Raw genomic sequence first — 21551 nt, 5'->3', positions numbered from 1 at the left:
GGCACACCAGAAGGGGCGGGACCTGAAACTGGGATTGGTCTTCTAAGGCTTAGAATCTAAGCAAGGGGCTCGTGGGTTCTCCCATAAAGGCAGCAGCTGTCCGTTAGGAGGCTCGGAAAGGGCGGGGGAGCGTTGTGTGGGGCGGAGGGTAGCCGGGGGGTTGAAGCGGCTCGTGAGGCGGAGGTGCGCCCTCGCCCACCGCAGTTGATTCATTCGCTCTCCTTTCTTCTCCTCCTCGCCTCGCGCTTATATAAAAGTCACGCTCCTTTGTCGCTGAGACTTTTATTCGCAATGCTCATGTGAGCCCCGTTGGTGGGTTACAGCAAAACCCACAGAGGCTTGTGTGGAGCCTACAGCAAGGCAAAACAGAATTTATAGCGGCGTCAGGTTTTTGGACACCAAAGCTTGTTTCGTCAGATAACAATTTACCCGGCTAACATACATGAGAAGGTGGGAGGGTAAAAGCACCGGAGCCCAGTTCACGCCCCCCACCATAAAATAAAATAAAAATTCACAGCCTGGTGGATTACAGGCATAATTACACACATGTGTGTGTGCATGTCTATAAAGGCATACAGAGATGCTCAGATGGGTGCATCCACTGGCTGAGGATAGCAAGTCATGCATATGAAAAGGTGCCATCTGGTCCACACAAATATATGTCGCAATACCGCTGTTAAATCTTCAAGGTACTGAAAATTCGCAACCTGACAGTAAAACCACTTTAAAAAAACACATTTTCCCAATTTGCGGTTTAAATATTAAGCCTACATTGGTTATTATTTATTTAAAACATTTCTACATGCCTCCTGTGTTTAGACAGTGTAGAACAATATTAAAATACATATCAAAAGTGTATTGTCAAATCTTGAAAGGTAGTATTTTTGACGATGCTGAAGTCCCCTACTCTATATTTGCAAGACAGCTTGAAATATAGCTCAGTCAAAGCTTATTTTAGGGACATAAAAACTTCAGCTTTTTTTTTACTGGGCTGTGTTTCAAATAAGAAACTGGGAACTAGTAACCAACTTCAGCATCATATATTTGTACCTGGACAATAAAGAGACAGAGCCCAGCAAAAGCATTCTTTTCATTTAAGGTATATGTGTTTGTGTGCTTACAACCTGTTCCATCATTCAATCAGACAATATACAACAGCACATGATAGCAGACCAACATGTATCAGCATAACACAATCCAAACTATAAACAGATTTCTATATAAATCTGAAATTTTACAGTCAGGAACTTGTTGGGAAAAGGCACTGGAAAGTGTTGGATAACAATTGCTTGAAGAGGCATCATATACAAACAGATCAGAATGAATACTCACTAAATAGCTGGCTTCATATATCTTCCCAGCAAACTCTGTGCAAACAACTCAGGATGAATGCTCAATAAATTGGTCATCTGGAAACAACGTATGTCCCGAGCACAAAAGAAGAACTAATTGTGTGTGCAAACCAGATAACCAAAGCAAGTGAGCTCAGCCACCTGCTATACATCAAGCTAAATTTATATCACACATGTAAGCAAAATAATATCCAAGAATTAAGATTTTTGAAAACATTGTTTTAGAAAACCCAGCATGCCAAGGATATGGGTTCCGTCCTAGCAGAGAATAGGCAGAATTTCCCCCAAGTGAGGAGTCATGGTTCTTTCCCAGAGCTATGAAGGGGAACGCAAACAGCTGCAAGAATGGACTGAACTCCAAGGTGGGCATCTTTTGTGCCACAGTTTTGTGGCCCATTAGTATAAGCATGTTGTTTTGCTCATTTCTATCTGATGAAGGAGAGATTCTGAAGAGAAGTTCTCTGCAAAAAGCTTTATAGAATACAAGAAGGGTGAAGTCTGATCATATTCATCTTCACTCAAAAGTCAGTCCTACTGAGTTCCTTGAGTCAAGTAAATGAGTATAGGATGTTGCTGTGCAGTGCAAGCCCATAAATGTCTACTCAGAAATAAATTCTACTGAGCTGAATAGGACCTACCCTGGCTAAGTGTAGTGGTACCTCGGTTTATGAACTTAATCCATTCCTGAAATCCGTTCTTAAACCAAATCCATTCTTAAACTGAGGCACACTTTCCCTAATGAGGCCTCCCACCGCCAGTGCCCTTCCACCGTTCGTAGACCAAGGTAAAGTTCGCAAACCGGAGCACTACTTCCTGTTCTGCGGAGTTCGTAAACTGTGGTACCACTATATAGAACTGAGCCTTAGTGATTTAAGCCTCATGTATTGAAGCACTTTCAGGGACACATGAAAATAGTGCTGCTGTGCTTCATTAATTATGAGTCTTTAGGCCATTTTCACACTTGAAGTTTACAGTTTGAGCCTGTTTATTCAGAAATAAGCCTGTTAACTCAACTTAGTCCCAAATAAAGGTGCATTACCACTGCAGGAGTAAATTGCCTTTCATAATTTGCTGAGACCACCTGGGCAATACTTTATTTCTGTTTTATGCCTTTTGACATTCCTACAGACTGCAATTATGCAAATCTTGTACTCCAGCTGCAAATGAAATAACACAAACATTTTTATTCCATCTAATGGAAAACACTGTTCTACTCAGTAAACTTACTGCCTCCTGAATGCAATAGGCATTTATAGTTTCTGCCTATCCATGTATATTAAAAAATCCCACTGAGTTTAGTATTCTAAAGTAAGTGCTCACAGTATTGCAGATTGCAATTCTAATCATGTCTACTCAGAAGTGATTCCCAATGAATTACAGAGGACTTACTACCCAGTAAGTGGGTTAGTATTGCATGCTTAGTCAGCCAGCAAATGGTGTTAACCAGTATCACTGCATGTGCTACTGGAGCACATTCTGTAGAATGTAGACAAGCAGAAATCTACATTTTGAAACTGGTACAGTAACTGATTTCTGCTTACTATCCTACAGCATAAACTCATAATTCCTTTGTATAAACGATCTATTCACAATTTTCTAAACTATTATATCCAATATGGAGTTATGCACTGAAATTATGTTTGATCATGGCCTCAACATTTTAAGAAATAATATGAAGTTGAGATGAGCCTAGAAAGAATAAATAATTGGGGGGGACGGACATATTTTAATGCATACATCTATTTACAGTGTGCTTTTGTTTAGGAATGATTACAGTAGAAACTGGGGCTTGATTTAAAACATTATTTTGCATTTCTGAAATGCAAAATTGCTCTGATTTAAAGGGCACACCAAAAGAATTAAAGGGAAAGGCATAATAGGCTTTAAAAATGAATTGTATCATTTTTTAAAATAAATGTCTGTTTCTAACTATTTTGGGACCCAAGCCCTGTTGTCTTCATGTTCCTGACTCACTGTGTAATCTTAAATTCACCTGAGTTCAGTAAGGACTTACTCCCTGGTAAGAATTCCTGGGAATGCAGTCTCAGCTGACTTGTAATGAAAGCAAAAAAAGTTTCTTCCTCAGCCATACCAATACATTGCCACAAGGTGGCCTCATTTAGTCAAGCAGTTATGTTTGCCTAGGTGTACCTTGGTTTTTTCTTTATCCCATTGTATACCATGTTAAACACTCCTATCCAGTTAAAAACAGTATACCCACAAGCTTTAGCCTCATCACTATTGAGACAGATCAGTTGGTTCAAAGCATCAGCGATTATCTGCTTCCAAAAGGTATGGTTTTTATGAAAGTTGCAAAAGTCAGCAAATTTTGTGAAATCTGCAAAAAGTTGTGAAGTCAGCAAAAGAGCATGACTTTACTGAACAAATCAGAATATGCAAAAGATACTGAGGAGGTCCACATTTCCGGGATTAGGGTGGGCTCACACCTGCAGCCAGTCTGCATTCTTGGTATCTGCTTATAAACATGCTAACTGGGTGTGGGTGGGTGGGTGTTGTCAACACTGTAACTTCGTTATTCCTAAAACTGATTTCATGCTAGCAAATTCTACTGTGTTTAGGGTAAGATGCTTCCATGTGATTTTTAGCTCGGTGTATTAGGTGCTTAAAAGACACAAATTCAACAGGGGCAGCTTTCAGGCACCCAAAGATAACTTTCCCGATTACCATATCTTCTTACTGGGGGGAAATCGCGTCTTTGTGGGGAAATGTTCTCATGGACCAACTTCGGCCCCGGGGCAGAAAAGAGGCAAAACAAAACCCCAACCCCAGTGGAACAACAGCTATGACTCTTCCATTTGTGCAGCAGGCTATATGCTAGCCAAACAAAAATCTGAGATTTCTGCACTCACACACGATCTCTCCATCCAGACAAGTAAGAGGCATCATCACAGCTCAGAAACACAATTCAGCTACTGGAGGGTGTAGAGCAGGACTAGTGAGGCGTGTAGCCTGGGAAAGAGGCTTGACCTGGGGACAGTCCCAAGGGTAGGATGGAGAGGTCCTCAGACATGACATTCCCCACCCACTGCTGTATACCCAGAATGGGTAATATAATCAAAACCAGAATGACCAAAAGCCAGAGGCTGAAAGCACAGAGGAAGTTTCACCATGCTGCAATTAAAAAGGTTGAAGGTTTCCCTAAAGTGCACCCTGGATTTATTTATTTAAGTATCTTGCTCACAGCACCACAACTCACATAGCACCAAGTGGAGACATCTGGGTGTTCCCCACTGCCACATGTACTTTTTGTGGGGAGGGACATGATCTATTATCCTCCCCTAGTTATTAAGAGTGATTACATGTTTGGTGTGCCTCCCAGTTATTGTTAGAAGGCAGTGATGGAGGACCTCTGTTCTATTTTTTTCCTGAAGACATTTTTCTTCCCTGTTGTCTTCTCAAAACCCACACTTTACAAGATCTTATTCTTTCCCTTTCCTTTGAGTTGTGTGGCATCAGTCAGAGACAAGAGTAAGCCTGGTCGGCAGATCCATTTGCTGCCTACCTTCGTTCCACATGGCAAGATCCAGATAGATTTCCCACTGATTGCAGGGATGTTCACTTATTACTATAGTTCAGCTTGAGGGCTTTGCAATGGTGAACTGAAGTGATTGACCATGTTTGTGCAAGAGCTTCCTCTGGTGGTGATAATATTTTTTGCAAGTTGTATTATGTGGAACCAATCCAGGTCTCTCCAGGCGAGTCAACAGAGTTCACTGTGGGATATAATTATTGAGGGTGCTCTCATACATTTGTCTAATATACATTTGTATAATAGCTATCATTAGAGATAACCTTATCTTTTCTTTTCTTTTAAATTACTGGCCACTTTGATAATCAAAACGACATTGAAATGCTATGACAAAACACATAGTAAATAGGGAGACACACACAATTCATTTTGAAATAAGCACCCAGTTTTTAAGCAAAGGTTACAACTTTGCAGCACCAGAGCTCTTCACTTATGATAGAAACTGCATATACAGTGTACATTTGAAGTACGTTTGAAGCACATTTTCCTTCTCTAAGAAATCTAGGCACTGTGATTTGCCCCTTACAGAGTTACAACTCTTAACAAACTACAGTGCCCAGAATTCTTTGAGGGGGGATTGTCCTTTGAATGTGCTTTAAAGGTATAGTGTGTATGCAGCCAGAGTGTGCCTTGTTGTTGTTGTTTATTGATTTTATATACTGCCCTATAGCCGGAGGTCTCAGGGCGGCTCACAGAATAAAATCAAAATATAACACCACAAAATACACAATCAAATTAAAAACAACAACCCAATAACTCCCCCCCCACACACACATAAAGGGCATAGGATGTCAGTCAAATCAACCAAAGGCCTGGTCAAAAAGGAACGTTTTTGCCTGGCACCTAAAGTTGTATGATGAAGGTGCCATATTTTCCCTTTGATATGTACCCCCTCTGTTAAATACATCCCATGATCATGCTGATTAGCTCTAGTTCCGGTTTGACTAATATTCATAGCCTATTTAAGCATGCGCAATAGTTTTCTAACTGTTCTCCTCCTTTTCCCCTTGTGGTTCTGAACCACCCACGCACCTTCCTAGTACCTTATAAGGCATCCTCTTTCGGCTACTCTCACTGATTTCTTAACTTGACTTATTACCACGAGTTTCCTGTTCCTTCGCAATGTAAGCAGTTACAACAGCAAGGTATGGTTGTTTATGCTAAGCTTTTCTTACCCATTTATCCCACAGGTGCCACTGCAGAGAAGGCCTGTGAGTGTTGCCACCCTCTGGACCACTCGAGGAGGAGGCACGCGAAGAAGGGCCTCAGAAGATAATCTCAGGGTCTGGGTGGATTCATATGGAAAGAGATGGTCCTTGAGGTATTGCAGTCCTGAGCCGTTTTAGGCTTTATAGGTCAAATCCAGCACTTTGAATTGGGCCCAGAAACTAATTGGTAGTCAGTGCAGTCGGACCAGGGTCAGTGTAATATGCTCAAACCCTCTTGCTTCGGTGAGCAACCTGGCTGCTGAATTCTGTGCTAGCTGAAGTTTCCGAACTGTCTTCAGAGGCAGCCCTACATATAACCACCTTGAGGTTACTAGAGCATAGACAACAGTAGTTAAAGCTATCCCTGTTCAGATAGGGGCATAGTTGGGCCACCAGCCGAAGCTGATGGAAGGCATTCCGGGCAACTGAGGCCACCTGAGCCTTGAGCGACAGCAAAGGATTCAGGAGGACCCCCAAGCTGTGAAGCTGCTCCTTCAGAGGAAGTTTTGCTTCAAAAGTTTTGTAGTAGCAAAAATTGCTGCATTTGGGGCTGTCACCTATTGGCTCCGGAGGCAAATGGAATCCTGCTTGCTTCTGCTTACTCCTGCAAGTAAGAAGGAAGGAGCAATTGGGTTGGAGGGGAAGGAGCAGAGAGGTGGAGATTCAGAGCTGCTCCTGTGAAACTATCATTTATAACTTTGACAAGCCAGACCTCTAATTTCAAAAGGATGTGGTTGACAAAGCACAAACCAACAACCTCCCAGTCCTGCAGAAGGTAAATCCCACTGATGAAAATATAGACAGAGCTGAACAGAGATATTTCTGATCCCATGATGAGTGATAACAATTCAGACTATAACATTTCGTTATAAATTAAGGGGATTTCCGCTGAACTGAATGAGAAACGAATGTTATAGATTAATTTTGCAAGTGATGTCATTGAACAAAGGGCATTTCACTCACTGTTCTGTCACGAAGAGACATGTTGCAACCCAAAGAAATAGTTTTAACCACCACCACCCTTTCTTTTTACTTGGGACTTTTTATGTTCGGCAAACTGATTTTCCAACTTAATACGATTTGTTTTAAGTTTTAACCAACAACAATTTTCTTTTATTCTCTGCTGTTCCTTCTGATAACTGCTATTATTTTCCAGGGCAGACCTTATCAGCAGACTTTATACATGATACATTTGAATGTATACACAAGACTTCCTAAATCCCAGCAGGTTACATAGGGAAACTGGTGTTTAAAGTGCTCCCAGATAAGAATGGCCTGTTTCTTCAGCTATGAGTTCAAAGCTTGTAATATCACAAGATTCCTCAGTGGTAGGAAATAGGGTTTTTTTGGTAGCTGTACAAAGAATCACCAGACATCCTGTGTTGTTTAGGATGTCCTGTTTTTGGTGTTAAGAAGGGAGAAAGTTTGGGACTGTAATCTCTTGCGGTATTAAAATGATGCATAATGGCCCCATAATTCACATACCCAATTTAACTGAACTTCTCTAATTTAAGCTGATCCAACAGCAATGAGTCAAATAAGTGCCTTCAGAAAATAAGCTCAATCTTAAAAGGAGTGGCTTCACTCCCCCCTAAAAGCAGAGGCTTGACAACCATATGTCAGGAGTGCTCTGATGGTGTTTCCTGCTTGGCAGGGGGTTGGACTCGATGGCCCTTGTGGTCTATTCCAACTCTATGATTCTATGATTCTAAAATAGGGGAAAATAGGATGCATGATCGCCTTGAACATCTGTTTTTCATGCTGCCATGTCATATCTGAAGAGGAAAATTGCTTATACTCATGTGATGAGTCCTATGAGCAGCAGATACTGATATAGTCCATGTATCTGAGCTAAGAATCTTGCTCCTTCCAGCTACTATCAGCCCTCACTCAGGCCCTCAGAGGGACAGGAAGCAGTAGCTTTTCCACTGGGCTTAGCTCCATCTCCCTACCAGCTCAATTACCACCTGATCTACTTTGTAACTAATAACTAGTGCCCAAGTTTGCTTCCCCTCCTCCTCCTTCCCACTCCCTTTCCCCTTTGCGTTATGTACCGTATTTTTCGCTCTATAAGACGCACCAGACCACAAGACGCACCTAGTTTTTGGAGGAGGAAAACAAGAAAAAAAAATCTGAATCTCAGAAGCCAGAAAAGCAAGAGGGATCGCTACGCAGTGAAAGCAGCAATCCCTCTTGCTGTTCTGGCTTCTGGGATAGCTGTGCGGCCTGCATTCGCTCCATAAGACGCACACACATTTCCCCTTACTTTTTAGGAGGGAAAAAGTAAGTCTTATACAGCAAAAAATACGATATTTCTTTAGCTTGTAAACCTAACATTAGGGTTCTTTCTTTCTACACTATTCAACTAAAGTGTAGTAAAGCAGCAGCAGCAGCAGCAGCAACAACAACAACAAGAACAAAAACAACAACAACATAGGGGGAAATGCTCAATTTCCCTTGTTACCCACATCAAATAACAGCATGAATGATTCCTAAGACTATGGACTAGGGAAGAGAGCAAGGCAGTGCTATCTTCTGGACTGGTTGTAAGTTAGAGGGCAGACAGGCGAGAGCTGGGCTGAGGGTGGACTCAGGTTAGTGGGGCAGTGCCCCATTTACCCTTGTGCACCAGCCTCCACTATGGCAAATCTTTGAAAATATATTCTACAATTTCAGCAAGGGAGGACTTTGGTCTTTCAAATTTCAGCAGTGCCCTGTGTGAGGCCAAAAATTTATCCTCTGCTTCTTGCCCTCCATTCTGCTCAATAGTTGCGGTGCTCTGTGGTGCCCCCTAGATTCTGGTTGTGCTGCCCTAAATCCACTTACTGTATTTTAGAATAAAAATTTTAAAAGCCTCTCTCCTTGTCCTTATTCACCAAATATGTCATGCAGATGGTAAGCTCTAGTTTATTCCTAGAGATCTCAGTGTGATTACACTTACGTACATTGGACACAAGTTGTTTAATATTTTACAGCTACAAGGTTTCATAAATGTTTTATTTTTCATTTACGAGAGCACATTATATAAGGGAACAAAGCAAGTGAATGAGGTATTTATTACCTCCTTGGTTCAAAGGCTGATGTTGTACACTATATAGATTTAGTGCCATAATATTTCTTTCTCAGTGAATCAAGTTCACTGACATCCATTTTTAAGCAAAATAGCCCTAACACAAACAATGTTAGCCAAGCAGTAAGAAGGTACTTAACAGTCAGACATACATTGATTAGCCAGAAAAGAAAACCATGAAGATTTTTGTCATTTTGGCTTTCTCTTGATGGTAATGGTTTCTACCTTGCAGACTTTACGTAGAAAGAGAGAAATCAATTTTTTGCTCTGGTATCCATGATAACATTTCCGCAGGCTTTTTTCCTTGTCACAGTACATGAAATCCTAGCCCAGTTTTGTCTGACTTCCAAAGGTTCCTCTAACATGCCCATTCTGGGCATTAATAAGCATATTCCTGGGGATAGCTAGAGCACAGTTTAATTGGAGCCACAACTCAGCCACAGAAACTGGTGTTTCTTTGTTGTTTTTTAATTTCAGGGCTTTTTCTTGGATTGTGCTGTTTAATCATCTGAGCATGTGCCAAGTGCTTTTTCTTTTTTGCATAGCCATAGCAAACTCCAACATATCTGGGAGCAGAGTCATTGGGGCAAATAGCCCTGAGCACCAGAAGCCCTAATAATAATAATAATAATAATAATAATAATAATAATAATAATGGGCAGTTTTATAATTTTTATGTAAGCCACTTAAGAGAGTTTTTCCCCTGATAAAGCAGTATATAAAACTTGTTAAACATAAAACCTTATTTTTGCTTCTTCCCTTCTCATAAATTTATACTGATGGAGACGTACAGAAAGTTAATTCTTTGTCATTCCAATTCTAGGAGAGCGAAAACTGGCTGCCTCCTCTGTTTAGATTACAGATTGCTCAGATGAATTGCAGAAGGGTGTGCCGTGTGCTAGGCTAGTGTTTTTACATATAGGGAGAATGCAACATTGCCCAGAAACTCAGGAATGTGATTGGTGGATTGAGGAACTAGTATGAAATTGACAAGAAGGTGTATGTCAAAGAAGACCTAGAGTCTAGTGATGTCTAAATCTTAAAATGAACAAATGTGTCCACGCAACCTTAATGGTGATGATGACATCATCACCCATCATTCTGCCTTCCAGGAAACAAATCCTCCCAAGGTAGCTAACAAGTTAAAATACTTATTTTTAAAAACACAACAAAAATAACCAATGTATTTTTTTAAAAAACCCACCAGGATCCTTCTCAAAGGGCAGCTCAGGCTAATTGCTTCCCCTATTTCCTTTTTTAAATCTGCCAAGATGGATTTCAACCCATGAGAGACCCATTAGCCAACAAATGTAGCCTATGATTTAGAAAATAACCTGCAAGTCCTCCGCATGCGGTTTTCAAAGAGCTTCTTAACCTTACAATTTAAAACAAATAAGCAGAAGCAGGCTTCCCAATGCAAGAAACAAATAGCATTTGGTCGTATGGAGAGTAACCAAGGCCTGCCTAACACACACAAACCTACCAGGCACATTTCCTCCTTAACAATTTTCCACAGCCTTGATAACACAAGTAATGAGGGATACAATGACATCACACCTGTTGGTCATAGCATGGGATACATCTAATGACAATATGGCATGCGTCCAGTAATAACCCCAGTGAATGTGCACAGGGAAATGAACCTGCACAGCAAGAGCTTGGAACCTGTTGATGAACATTTATTCTGGCATGGTTACTCCTTCTCCAAATTCTTAGCCCCTAATAAAAGGCAAGGGGAACTGCCTACATGTAGGAACCTTGTTTGGGATTAGCAGCTCACCACAGGAATATGAGGATTTGCTCTGTGCTGCTGAAAAATCTCTTGTTTTGGAGGCTTGCTTTGGCACAAGAAAACCCCTCTATTTCTGGGTCAAATCACCACTTAAAAGCAGCTTGTTGCCACACTGAAGCAGCAGCCACAGGGAGCAATTCAAAACAATGGCCAGCCATCTTGTAGGTAGCAAGCACATTCCCACGCGAAGGCAAAGTTCCTGACTGTCTGTCTAATCTGAAAAGGGCCTTACAGACAAAGCCACCAGGCAGGACTCGATAATTTTTTTGTTTAATAGCTCAATGGCACAGCACATGCTCAGTTCTAGGCATCTCCAGGTGGGAATGCATAAGACCTGTGTCTAAAACCATGGAGAGCTGCTGCCACTCAGTGCTGAGATAATGGTTGTCCGACTCAGTATACAGTGGTACCTCGAGTTACATACGCTTCAGGTTACAGACTCGGCTAACCCAGAAATAGTGCTTCAGGTTAAGAACTTTGCTTCAGGATGAGAACAGAAATCGTGCTCCAGCGACGCGGCAGCAGCAGGAGGCCCAATTAGATAAAGTGGTGCTTCAGGTTAAGAACAGTTTCAGGTTAAGTTTGGACCTCCGGAACGAATTAAGTACTTAACCCGAGGTACCACTGTAATTGGCTTCCTGTGGTTCTTTGGGAGACATCAATAAACATCCAGGTTTTTCTTTGTTGTTATTGATGTGAGGGTGGGGGGGGGGGTTCAACAGAGAGAAGAACATCGATCCAATCACTACACATATTTTTTGACAAACACCAAACTGGTGATGTTATAGAAGATTGCACCTACAGGTTAACCTTCCAAGGGAAAAAAATGGCTCTGGAAAGTGCCGTGCCTACAGATAAAGCTTTCTAATGAAGTGGTTGTTTTATAAACTTTATTTTTCCCTTGCACAAAGTAAAGTGATAAGCTGTAGATATGAATTTCTGTTTCTATTTCCCTTGGCTAGCAAATATGTAAAAGGTATTAAAGTAACTGAGAAAACTTTGGGGAATGACAAGCCTGTAAAAAAGTAGTAAGTGCTGTCATTAAAAAAAAAGGGTGGTAGCTGAACTTGTTCATATTTCCAGGGTTCTAATGTGCATATTTCTCATAAATGTGTGTTTTCAGTCCACAAATTATTAGCAGACCTCCCCCGCATAAAAGCATATGTTGCTGTCAAACATTTAGTGGCCCTTCCGAACAGAAGAAAGCGTGTGCAGGTTGGCTGATGTAGCCACAATGGCTTCCTGCTTGAGTCGAGAATAACCTGTTTTGCTAATTTCTTTATTTTATTTTACAAACTTTATATACTGCTTGATCGTAAAAACAAACCGCAAAGCAGTTTACAAAAAGAAAATAATAATGAAGTTATCAGTAAAACACAACTATTTAAAACATTAAAAAGAAATTAAATTAAAACCAGCATTAAGGTAAAACCAGATTAAAACATGTGTCAACATGCTACATGTCTGAATTGGCTTGCCAGTGTGGTGTAGTGGTTAAGAGCGGTGGACTTGTAATCTGGTGAACTGGGTTCGATTCCCTGCTCCTCCACATGCAGCTGCTTGGGCTAGTCACACTTCTCTGAAGTCTCTCAGCCTCACTCACCTCACAGAGTGTTTCTTGTGGGGGAGGAAGGGAAAGGAGAATGTTAGCTGCTTTGAGACTCCTTAGGGCAGTGATAAAGCGGGATATCAAATCCAAACTCTTCTTCTTCTTGCCTAAACAAAAGTAGTTTTAGCAGGCACCCAAAAAGCCATACAGTGCCAGCCTGACATCAGTCAGAGTGGCTGGGGAAACCCAGCTGGGTGGGGTATAAATAATAAATTAGTAGTAGTAGCAGCTGCCTAATGTCTGTCATCTGATAGAATACCGTCAGGTTATTGCCATTAATCAGGAGCAAAGCTGTATGTGCTCAGAGGTGGCCCCATGTTGCTGAAATGCCTTTGCAATGCTATCCTATACATAACTCAGAAGTAAGCTGTACTGAGTTCAGTGCAACTTATTCCCAGGCAGTTGAGAATAGGATTGCTTCTTTAGGAAAATGTGATAGAATGGTGTCTCCAGTTCCTTTTCTCTTCCATCCACCCTCCTACCCAACCCACTGTTTTTTTCAAATGAAATCTGGCAGACAGTTCTATACCACGTCAATGGGACGCGGGTGGCGCTGTGGGTTAAACCACAGAGCCTAGGGCTTGCCGATCAGAAGGTTGGCGGTTCGAATCCCCGCAACGGGTTGAGCTCCTGTTGCTCGGTCCCTGCTCCTGCCAACCTAGCAGTTTGAAAACACGTCAAAGTGCAAGTAGATAAATAGGTCCTACTATCCTCTGGTGGGATGGTAAACGGCGTTTCCATGCTCTGGTTTGCCAGAAGCAGCCTAGTCATGCTGGCCACATGACCCGGAATCTGTATGCCAGCTCCCTCGGCCAGTAAAGCGAGATGAGCGCCGCAACCCCAGAGTCATCCGCAACTGGACCTAACGGTCAGGGGTCCCTTTACCTTTACCTATACCACGTCAATAACCAAAGCTGCTTGTCCCGTGGCATGTAGCACACCTAAAGGAACATATAAATAAAACAAAATGGCATGTGTGTCTGAAGTAGCTCCTTGGACTGTAGCATCCATGTTGACTTCCAGCAATATGGAAGCCACAACCCAAAGAGCTGTTTTAGGGACTAGAGCTGTCTAGTCCCAAAGAAAAGGCTAACTTTTTGTTTGTTTGCCATCCTTTCTTAGCATGTTTTAATTGTTCAAGTATTATCTTGCCGCATAAACACCTGGCAGGTTGAGACGATTTCTATGGCTCATATAATTGCAGATATAAATTAGATTGGGTCATAAAAAAGTTCTGTGTAATAAAAAGTTGCATAATATATATTTGTTAATTTTTTCCTAGTTGTGAGGACGTGGGTGTTGGGTGTCTTTCCACATCCACCAAATATGAAGCTACCTTATAAGGCTTTGAACAGGGTTGGACAAATTCATGGAGGATAGATTTATTAATGTCTATCAATCATGGTAGGTCAATGTAACCTACATGTACAGGGGTAGTATACCTCAGCAAATCAGAGTGCAAAGAACAGGGCACAGTCATTGCCTTCATGTGCCCTTCATGTGCCCTTCCTTCTTACAGGTGCCCAGGACTCAGCTAAAGACAGTATGCTGAACTAGATAGATTTTCGTCTGATCCATCAAGATGATTGTTATGTACATTCACAAGTGTTCGAATGCATTCTTGAACACTTAACAAGGCAATCCTATGCATGTTTACATAGAAATAAGCCTGACTATGTTCAATGGGTCTTATTCCATAGCAAGTGGGTTTAAAAAGGAAGGCTTACTTATATTTGACTAAGACTAATGGACTCACTGAGCTCTGTTGGTCTGGCTTCTGAGTAGACATGTTTAGAACAGTATGGCCAGAATATATAGTGCTATTCTACTATCTTCTCCCATCAACTCAAGGATTATCACTAGTGCAACAGGATTTCCTCCCTATACCACACACACACACACCCTGCACTCTCCTGACATATGCTCCAGAGTGTTGAGGAAACCCCTAGAACAGATGGGGGAGATCGCAGGAGGAGGAGGAAAAAATCCTTGTACTGACAGAACTACTTACTTAGTTAAAATAAAAATGGGTTCTATTCAACATAGCACTATCTGTCACATGGGTGTAGCCAGGATTTTTGCTGGGGGGTGCAAACCTTTTGTTAGGAGGTAGGACTCTTGTTGGCGGGGGTGGGGGGGCAGAACCTCAGTTAGCTGCTGCTGCTGCTGCTTAATTTATTTATACCCCGCCCATCTGGCTGAGTTTCCCCAGCCACTCTGGGTGGCTTCCAACAAACGATTAAAAATACATTAAAACATCAGTCATTAAAAACTTCCCTTTATTGATTTTTATTGATGGGGGGCAGCTGCCCCCCCTGCCCCCCAGCTATGCCCATGATCTGTCATCTTTGTATAAAGACTAGCATAATAATATAACAATAAATATAATTAGTCTGACATGAGGTCTGTAGAAGAACAAATGCATTCATCCCTTAAAATACAGTAATGGCATTTCTGGGTTGTTTCTCTGAAAAGTATCACTGTAGAATTGCCTGGGTGGTGGTGATAAGTCTGAATGTCATCCTGGGGTCCCCTCCAAACTTGTGGTTCAAATCTATAAAGTAAGGGGCTGTAACAAAGGAGGCTCCTAAAGCGATCCAACCAGTCCCTTTGTTAAGTCAATAGTTAAGTATCCATTTGTATGACTGAGGAGCACAGGTCTCAGAAACTACTAGCTGAAGATGTTTCCGGAAGGTGAAGAAAAGGAGACAGTCCCCCAGCTGGAGGTGGTCTCATTGGCAAGAAGGGATGGATGGATTTGTCCATTTAGGTGCTCTCTCCTTCTCATTTTTCCAATCCTAAATTCCATTCTACAAATTTTGGCTGCAATTTATTATTTAAAGCTTCAGGAAAATTCATCTGTATTTTAGTGCAAATTTCTCCCAAAAGACCCATTTTTGTATGCCGTTTTGACTAATGCACAGATTTCTGTAAGCAACTTCCCTTAATATAATTCATTTTTGTATGTTATATTCCCCAACCGATTTGTTTTTACGTGCATTTTCCCCCTAACATAAGCATTTGGACAGATATTGTTTGGTTGGAGAACTGCACCCAAAATTCAGAGAACAGCAAAAGTCGAAGGGTGGCTGTGTTTCAGTCCTCATATTGTTTTGCAAAGTGCAGATTAAGTAGTTTCACCTTTAAATGTGAACCGAACTGAATTTCTACCCCTTAACTACTGGTGAATGTAAGGCCACGTTCATACCATCCATTTAAAATGCTATGAAAGCTGTTTAAACATTCATGGCTTCCTTCAAATAATTCTGGGAGCTGTAGGGTGATGAGAGTTGTTAGGAGACCCCCTATTCCCCACAGAACTACAGTTCCCCGTGAAGGGGATTTCCAGAGTTCCCTATGAAGAGGGGTTGATTGTTAAGCCACCATGAGAATTGTAGCTCTGTGAGGGGAATGGGGCTTCCTGACAACTCTCAAAGCCCTTAGCAGACTATAGCTCCCAGAATTCTTTGGGGGAAGCCATGACTGTTAAGTGTTGTCTTAGTGCTTTACTGTATGCTGTGAACGTCGCCTGAGAGAGCAGTAGACTGGGGGCCAGCCTTGTCTTGGAATGGGCTGGGAAGAGAGAGAGGGGTTTGACTTGCTCTCTGCTGAATACAACGTTATGACTTTGCCCGCCTCCCCCTCCCAAAATGAAACCTAACAGGGGAGCGATACCTGTTGGAGTATAAATGCTGTATGCACTTCCATCTCACGCTCAGCTTGTCTGTATGTGTAAATAAAACCATACGCCACAAAGATATCTCCAGTCACCTTAATTCTAAAGAAGCCAACCCCTCTGAGGTGTGTATGCTGGCACCTGCAAAATCTCTCACTGCTCAGGTTGGAATGTGTGTTTCTCCGCAAATTGGAGAAAAATAAATTGGATTTACCACATAAACTTGGGTTGCTGAACAAAAGATATCAGTTAATTGGCAATTGAAAGAGCCAATTGGTATTGAGCAATTGGTTGAACCCAGCAATATTACCAGTTCAAAAGCACACCAGTGCAAGTAGATAAATAGGTACTGCTGTGGCAGGAAGGTTTATGGTGTTTCCGTGCACTCTGGTTTCTGTCACGGTGTTCCATTGCCCCAGAACCGGTTAAGTCATGCTGGCCACATGACCCAGAAAGCTGTCTGTGGACAAACACCAGCTCCCTCGACTTGGAAGTAAGATGATCACCGCAACCCCATAGTCACCTTTGACTGGTCCTTTACATAGCTGTCAACTTTTCCCTTTTCTGGCGAGGAATCCTATTCGGAAAAACGGAATTTCCCTTAAAAAAAGGGAAACGTTGATGTTAAGTTGTGGGTGAACATATCAGACGACACAGCGATTCTTCAAACAGCTCTTGTTTATTCACAGGCCAGAACAGAACTGAACTGAAGGGTTCAGCCAGCCTGCTTATATAGAGCTCCACTAGAACGCAACAGTAACCATTTTCTGTAACTATCCAATCACTGAACATCACTTTCAATCCCTTATTTGCATATGTGGACCTGAACTATCTACAGTATCCCCCTGCTGGCCCAGGTTGAGAACTTCAGTACATAACAGTTGACAGCTATGGTCCTTTACCTTTTTTAAAAAATAGCATACAGTGGTATCTCGGGATGTGAATGGAATCCGTTCTGGAGCCCCATTCGCATCCTGAATAGAACGTAAGACGCGACGGCATGTCTGCACGTGCGTGGGTCACGTTTTGCCACTTCCGCGCATGCGCGTGCGTCATTTTGAATGCCTGCACATGCACATGCGCGAGCAGCGAAACCCAGAAGTAACACGCGCCATTACTTCCGGGTTGCCGCAGAACGCAACCCAAAAGCGCTCAACCTGAAGCACATTCAACCTGAGGTATGGCTGTATACCATTAGACATTTTTACAGACAATATGAAGAAACACTTTGGAAGACTTACATCACAATTCTATGGGCATATTATTTACTCTAAAGTAAGTCCCACCCAAAGATCAATGTCCTAAACCTGTGGTGGCCAAACCCGGCCCTCCAGATGTTTTGAGACTACAACTCCCATTATCCGACAACGAGCGCCGTGTCAAAAAGTTCAGCTTTCTCGTCACCGACAGCGGAGACAGAGCAGAGCAGGAGATGCCATGAGTGGCGGCAGGGTGTGCGTGCGTGCACTGGGCACTCTTGTTGTGGGCAGGGGCACTCTTGCCCCTTTCGGGAGAGGGTGGGTCCGGTCCCCCACAAGGCCTGAGGGATAGTGGACCGGCCCCCTGCTGAAAAAGTTTGCTGACCCCTGTGAAACAAACTTACTGTGGCAGATTTTGCCCAGCTGGTGTTCTCCAGATGTTTTGGATTCCAACTCCCTTCAGGTCCAGCTAGTGCTAGGAAATATAGTTCTAAGTAAACATGCTAGGGCTTGCCAATCAGAAGGTCAGCAGTTCGAATCTCCGCAACAGGGTGAGCTCCTGTTGCTCGGTCCCTGCTCCTGCCAACCTAGCAGTTTGAAAGCACGTCAAAAGTGCAAGTAGATAAATAGGTACCACTCCAGCGGGAAGGTAAACAACGTTTCTGTGCACTGCTCTGGTTCGCCAGAAGCAGCTTAGTCATGCTGGCCACATGACCTGGAAGCTGTCTGCGGATAAACACCAGCTCCCTCGGCCTATAGAGCGAGATGAGTGCTGCAACCCCAGAGTCGTCCGGACTGGACTTAACGGTCAGGGGTCCCTTTACCTTTACCTTTAAACATGCTCTTGGATATATATATATATATATATATATATATATATATATATATATATAATTGTATATTGTATGTAGATATTATTATTATTATTACACAATATTTTGACAACTCCCTTTCTGGAATCTTCAATCCCTTCCCTAAAACATTGTTTCCATCACTCCCATTTTGATATTTCCTGTCCTTTTATCTCCAATAGTTTACCTATTCTTCTACTGTTTGTGCTCTGTAATAATGGAGAGTACTTTTAAAACTACCAAAAAAGAGAAAGAAGAAAATAGTAGTTGATACTGATATTTTGGGAAGCAGATTCTGACCTTATAAAGCATCATGAAAACAGGAAGGGCTCTTTATTCAGGTGGAATTATGAGTGAGAGAGGTTCCTAAGTGACAGCTCTGACTGTGTTAAACATTAAGTCTGGAAAGAGGTGGAGTCTCCCTGGGAGTAGACAAGGTCCAAGGGGAGCAGGAACTGCCTGCAAATATCTGTTATAACAAGCATTTGCCTTGTCACTCACTGCTTTATGTAACAGAACAGTAACTTGCCATATCACTTACCTCCCATCACCGGCCGTTTCACTGCAACTCATAGCTTCTCAACATTTCAAGAATAAAAGACAAGAAAGAAGAACCCCAACTTTTGGTAAGTCTGCATTTTTCTGAGTTTTGGGCAGTTCTTTTTTTCTGGGTGGATGCAGGGGTACGCATACCCCTAAACATTTTGTGAATCTTTGTACTTTTGTCCATTTACTATATTTATTTTTCCCAATTTGAACTATAAAATGGTTATTTTCTTGAGTCAAAATTAAAGTACCCCTAAAGATTTTTTTTATTTTAAAAAAGCACTGGTTTTGTGTATCATGTACACTTAAATGCTGTGTTTTAAAAAAGCAGAGACTGAGTGTGTGAAAGTGAGAGTGAGAGTGAGAGTGCCAAACTATTAAATAGAATATTGTACTCTGGTCCTTTTTTCACTCTAATTAATTACACAAAACTATTTCAACCAGGGATCCAAAATCCATATTAATGTATGCCCAAATTTAAATGAAACAACACAACAGGGTTTTTTTAAAAAACTACTCTGGTGAATTTCATGTTACCCCACCTGAAGGCTGTCCAATGTAGCATTTTATTTAATACAAAATAATTACTGGCTGGTTGTTCTGAATGCTATTTTTGGAGAAGGCCATTTGTTTTAAAAGCAACATTTGCTTGCATGCGTGCATGCGTGCGTGTTGTAGTTCCATTAGCTGCATGTTTCTTTAAGACCTAAAGTGGTTTGTTATTTAATTTCCTGAAAGATTCCATTTGCTCATCAGGCAGAAATGGCATCAGAGAGCCAAGCAAAGGCAAACATGAACGGAAAGCTTGAAGAGATGGCTGAAAGAAATAATGCTTCTCAAGATGAAAGGAAAAGGTGGGTATTTTCCTGCATTTACAGTCTTACTTGCTTCATAATGCTTCCTGTTCATGGAGTAAAAACATCACCTAGTTATACACAGCCTTTCAAATGCAACTAGTCTGTTCAAGTTATTTGCCTTCTCACTCTTGGATTTTAGGGAAGCCAGCAACATCTAATACTGTATCTCTTTTGGTGTCTCTCTACATTAATTTGTGATCTGCAGTCATGGTAGAATAATATATTGTCATCTTGGTAGTTTTACTGTCTGTCTGTTATTACATGGTTTGTTTGTCAAAATTAAGGATAGGGTAGAAATTACGGTAAATCCTGTTCATATTTAAAGGCAAACTTAACAAACTGCATTTTCCAAAACAGTATGTGAAGCATCTTTTGAAATTCACACTTCTCTGAATTTCACAATCTAATTCTCCATCCTTCTAATCTAATCCGTAGAAGAATCTTTTAAAGGCATAGATAGGTGAAAATAGCATACACTAATGTATTATATTAGGAAAAACTCCCAACAAAAAATGTGTGCATTAGGAGAAATACATCCTAAGAAGCTGACAAATTTTCATTTTTTAAAAAAGGCAAAAATCATAAATTGCTATGGAAATGTGGACAACTGAATTTAAGATTGGATAAATAAAAAACAGAGAACCAGAACTGACTAGTTTGTCCATCCCGAGTAAAAAGTATAAGGTTGTTTTTTTAAAAAAACACACAACAACAATAAACATTATTCAAAAATACAACAACCTAGAAACAGTTCTGACATTATATATTTAATCATTGGTATGTTCTTTTTGGACTACTTTTTGACAAGGCCTTGGGGCATTACAAATATATTTACGATTCTGGATCTTGATTAATTCAGAAAGCTTGAAACCACATTTGGCACTTTGCCAGCCATATATGAATTTGCTCAGATTTTACTAATCCCCCCTCATCGGTGCTTATAGGCAGAAGTTCAGCAGTTGTACCTTATCCCATCATTGCCGCTAACTGCTAGGAGAAAGCTTCACCTGCTGCATTACTGTCTAGTGATACTGTCTAGCTCTTAGAAACACAAGCCTGCCGGGAGACAGGACATCACACGTCAATTATGTTGCTCTATTATGTTCTCACAGTAAAAAAATTAATGTAGGTGTTTGTTGCAGTGCAAAGCGGCTCACGTTAACCTTTTAGGAAGCTTTATGTCTAGTTTTGTGTGGGAGGTGAAATCAAGGACAAATTGCCAAGCCTGGATTGTGCTGTGAAGATTCCCATCTCACTTTCTTGTGGGTCCCAAATGCCTTAAGAGCCCCAGTACCCTCTAATGTTTCAGGCTCTTCTCATTTCCAGGCACCCTCTTAGGGTGGCTTCATTATGCTTTTGCTACTTAGCCCATTGCTGAGGTAGCCCTCCTTCCTCTCTTCCCTGTTTCCTCCTCCTCTGGTGATATTTGCCATTTCCTTTTTTCCCCCAGCTGTAACCTCTGAATTTACCACAGGTGATGCTGTTTCCCCTTATTCCTATCACAGTCAGCATCTTGCTCTCAGCTGCTGTTAATTTCCCTCATTTCCCCACCCTGTTTACTTCCAGGGCCTCTGCTTATTCCTCCTCAGTTCCATCCACTCACATATTCCCCTTCATTTCCCTTTCTCCATGGCTGGAATCCACACCCAAAGCCCCTCTAGCCCCACCTTATCCTCTGCAAGGCTGAGTAACCTGGCATCTTCAGCATGGTCTCCCTGCTTCGTTGATTCCAGTATGGCTGGACCATCAACACCTCAGTATGCTAGAAATGAGGCCTCCCTGATCCCTCCTCACACACACATTTTCTTTTCTATATCTATATATCAAATGGAGGGGGAACT

General features: G+C 41.7%; 1 protein-coding gene across 5 annotated transcripts in view; it reads left to right on the top strand.

The window, feature by feature from the left end:
- The first annotated feature begins 6010 nt into the window (after positions 1-6010).
- ABCB1 (ATP binding cassette subfamily B member 1) overlaps positions 6011-21551 on the top strand; it is a 68507-nt gene continuing 52966 nt past the window's right edge. The window contains exons 1-3 of one of the 5 annotated variants that reach the window (XM_083467379.1): positions 6011-6047; positions 18824-18933; positions 19614-19707. In XM_083467379.1, the coding sequence (XP_083323505.1) occupies positions 19616-19707 (92 nt within the window). In that variant the 5' untranslated portion in view covers positions 6011-6047; positions 18824-18933; positions 19614-19615. Of the gene's footprint in view, positions 6048-18687; positions 18934-19591; positions 19708-21551 lie in introns of those variants that run through there. The other 4 variants (XM_083467377.1, XM_083467376.1, XM_083467378.1 and 1 more) reach the window with 4 other exon arrangements.

The sequence above is a fragment of the Podarcis liolepis genome (assembly GCF_965112155.1).
Source record: "Podarcis liolepis genome assembly, chromosome: 12".
NCBI lineage: Eukaryota > Metazoa > Chordata > Lepidosauria > Squamata > Lacertidae > Podarcis > Podarcis liolepis.
The sequence above is the reverse complement of the archived record's forward strand: the minus strand, read 5'-3'. Positions and strand labels throughout refer to the sequence as shown.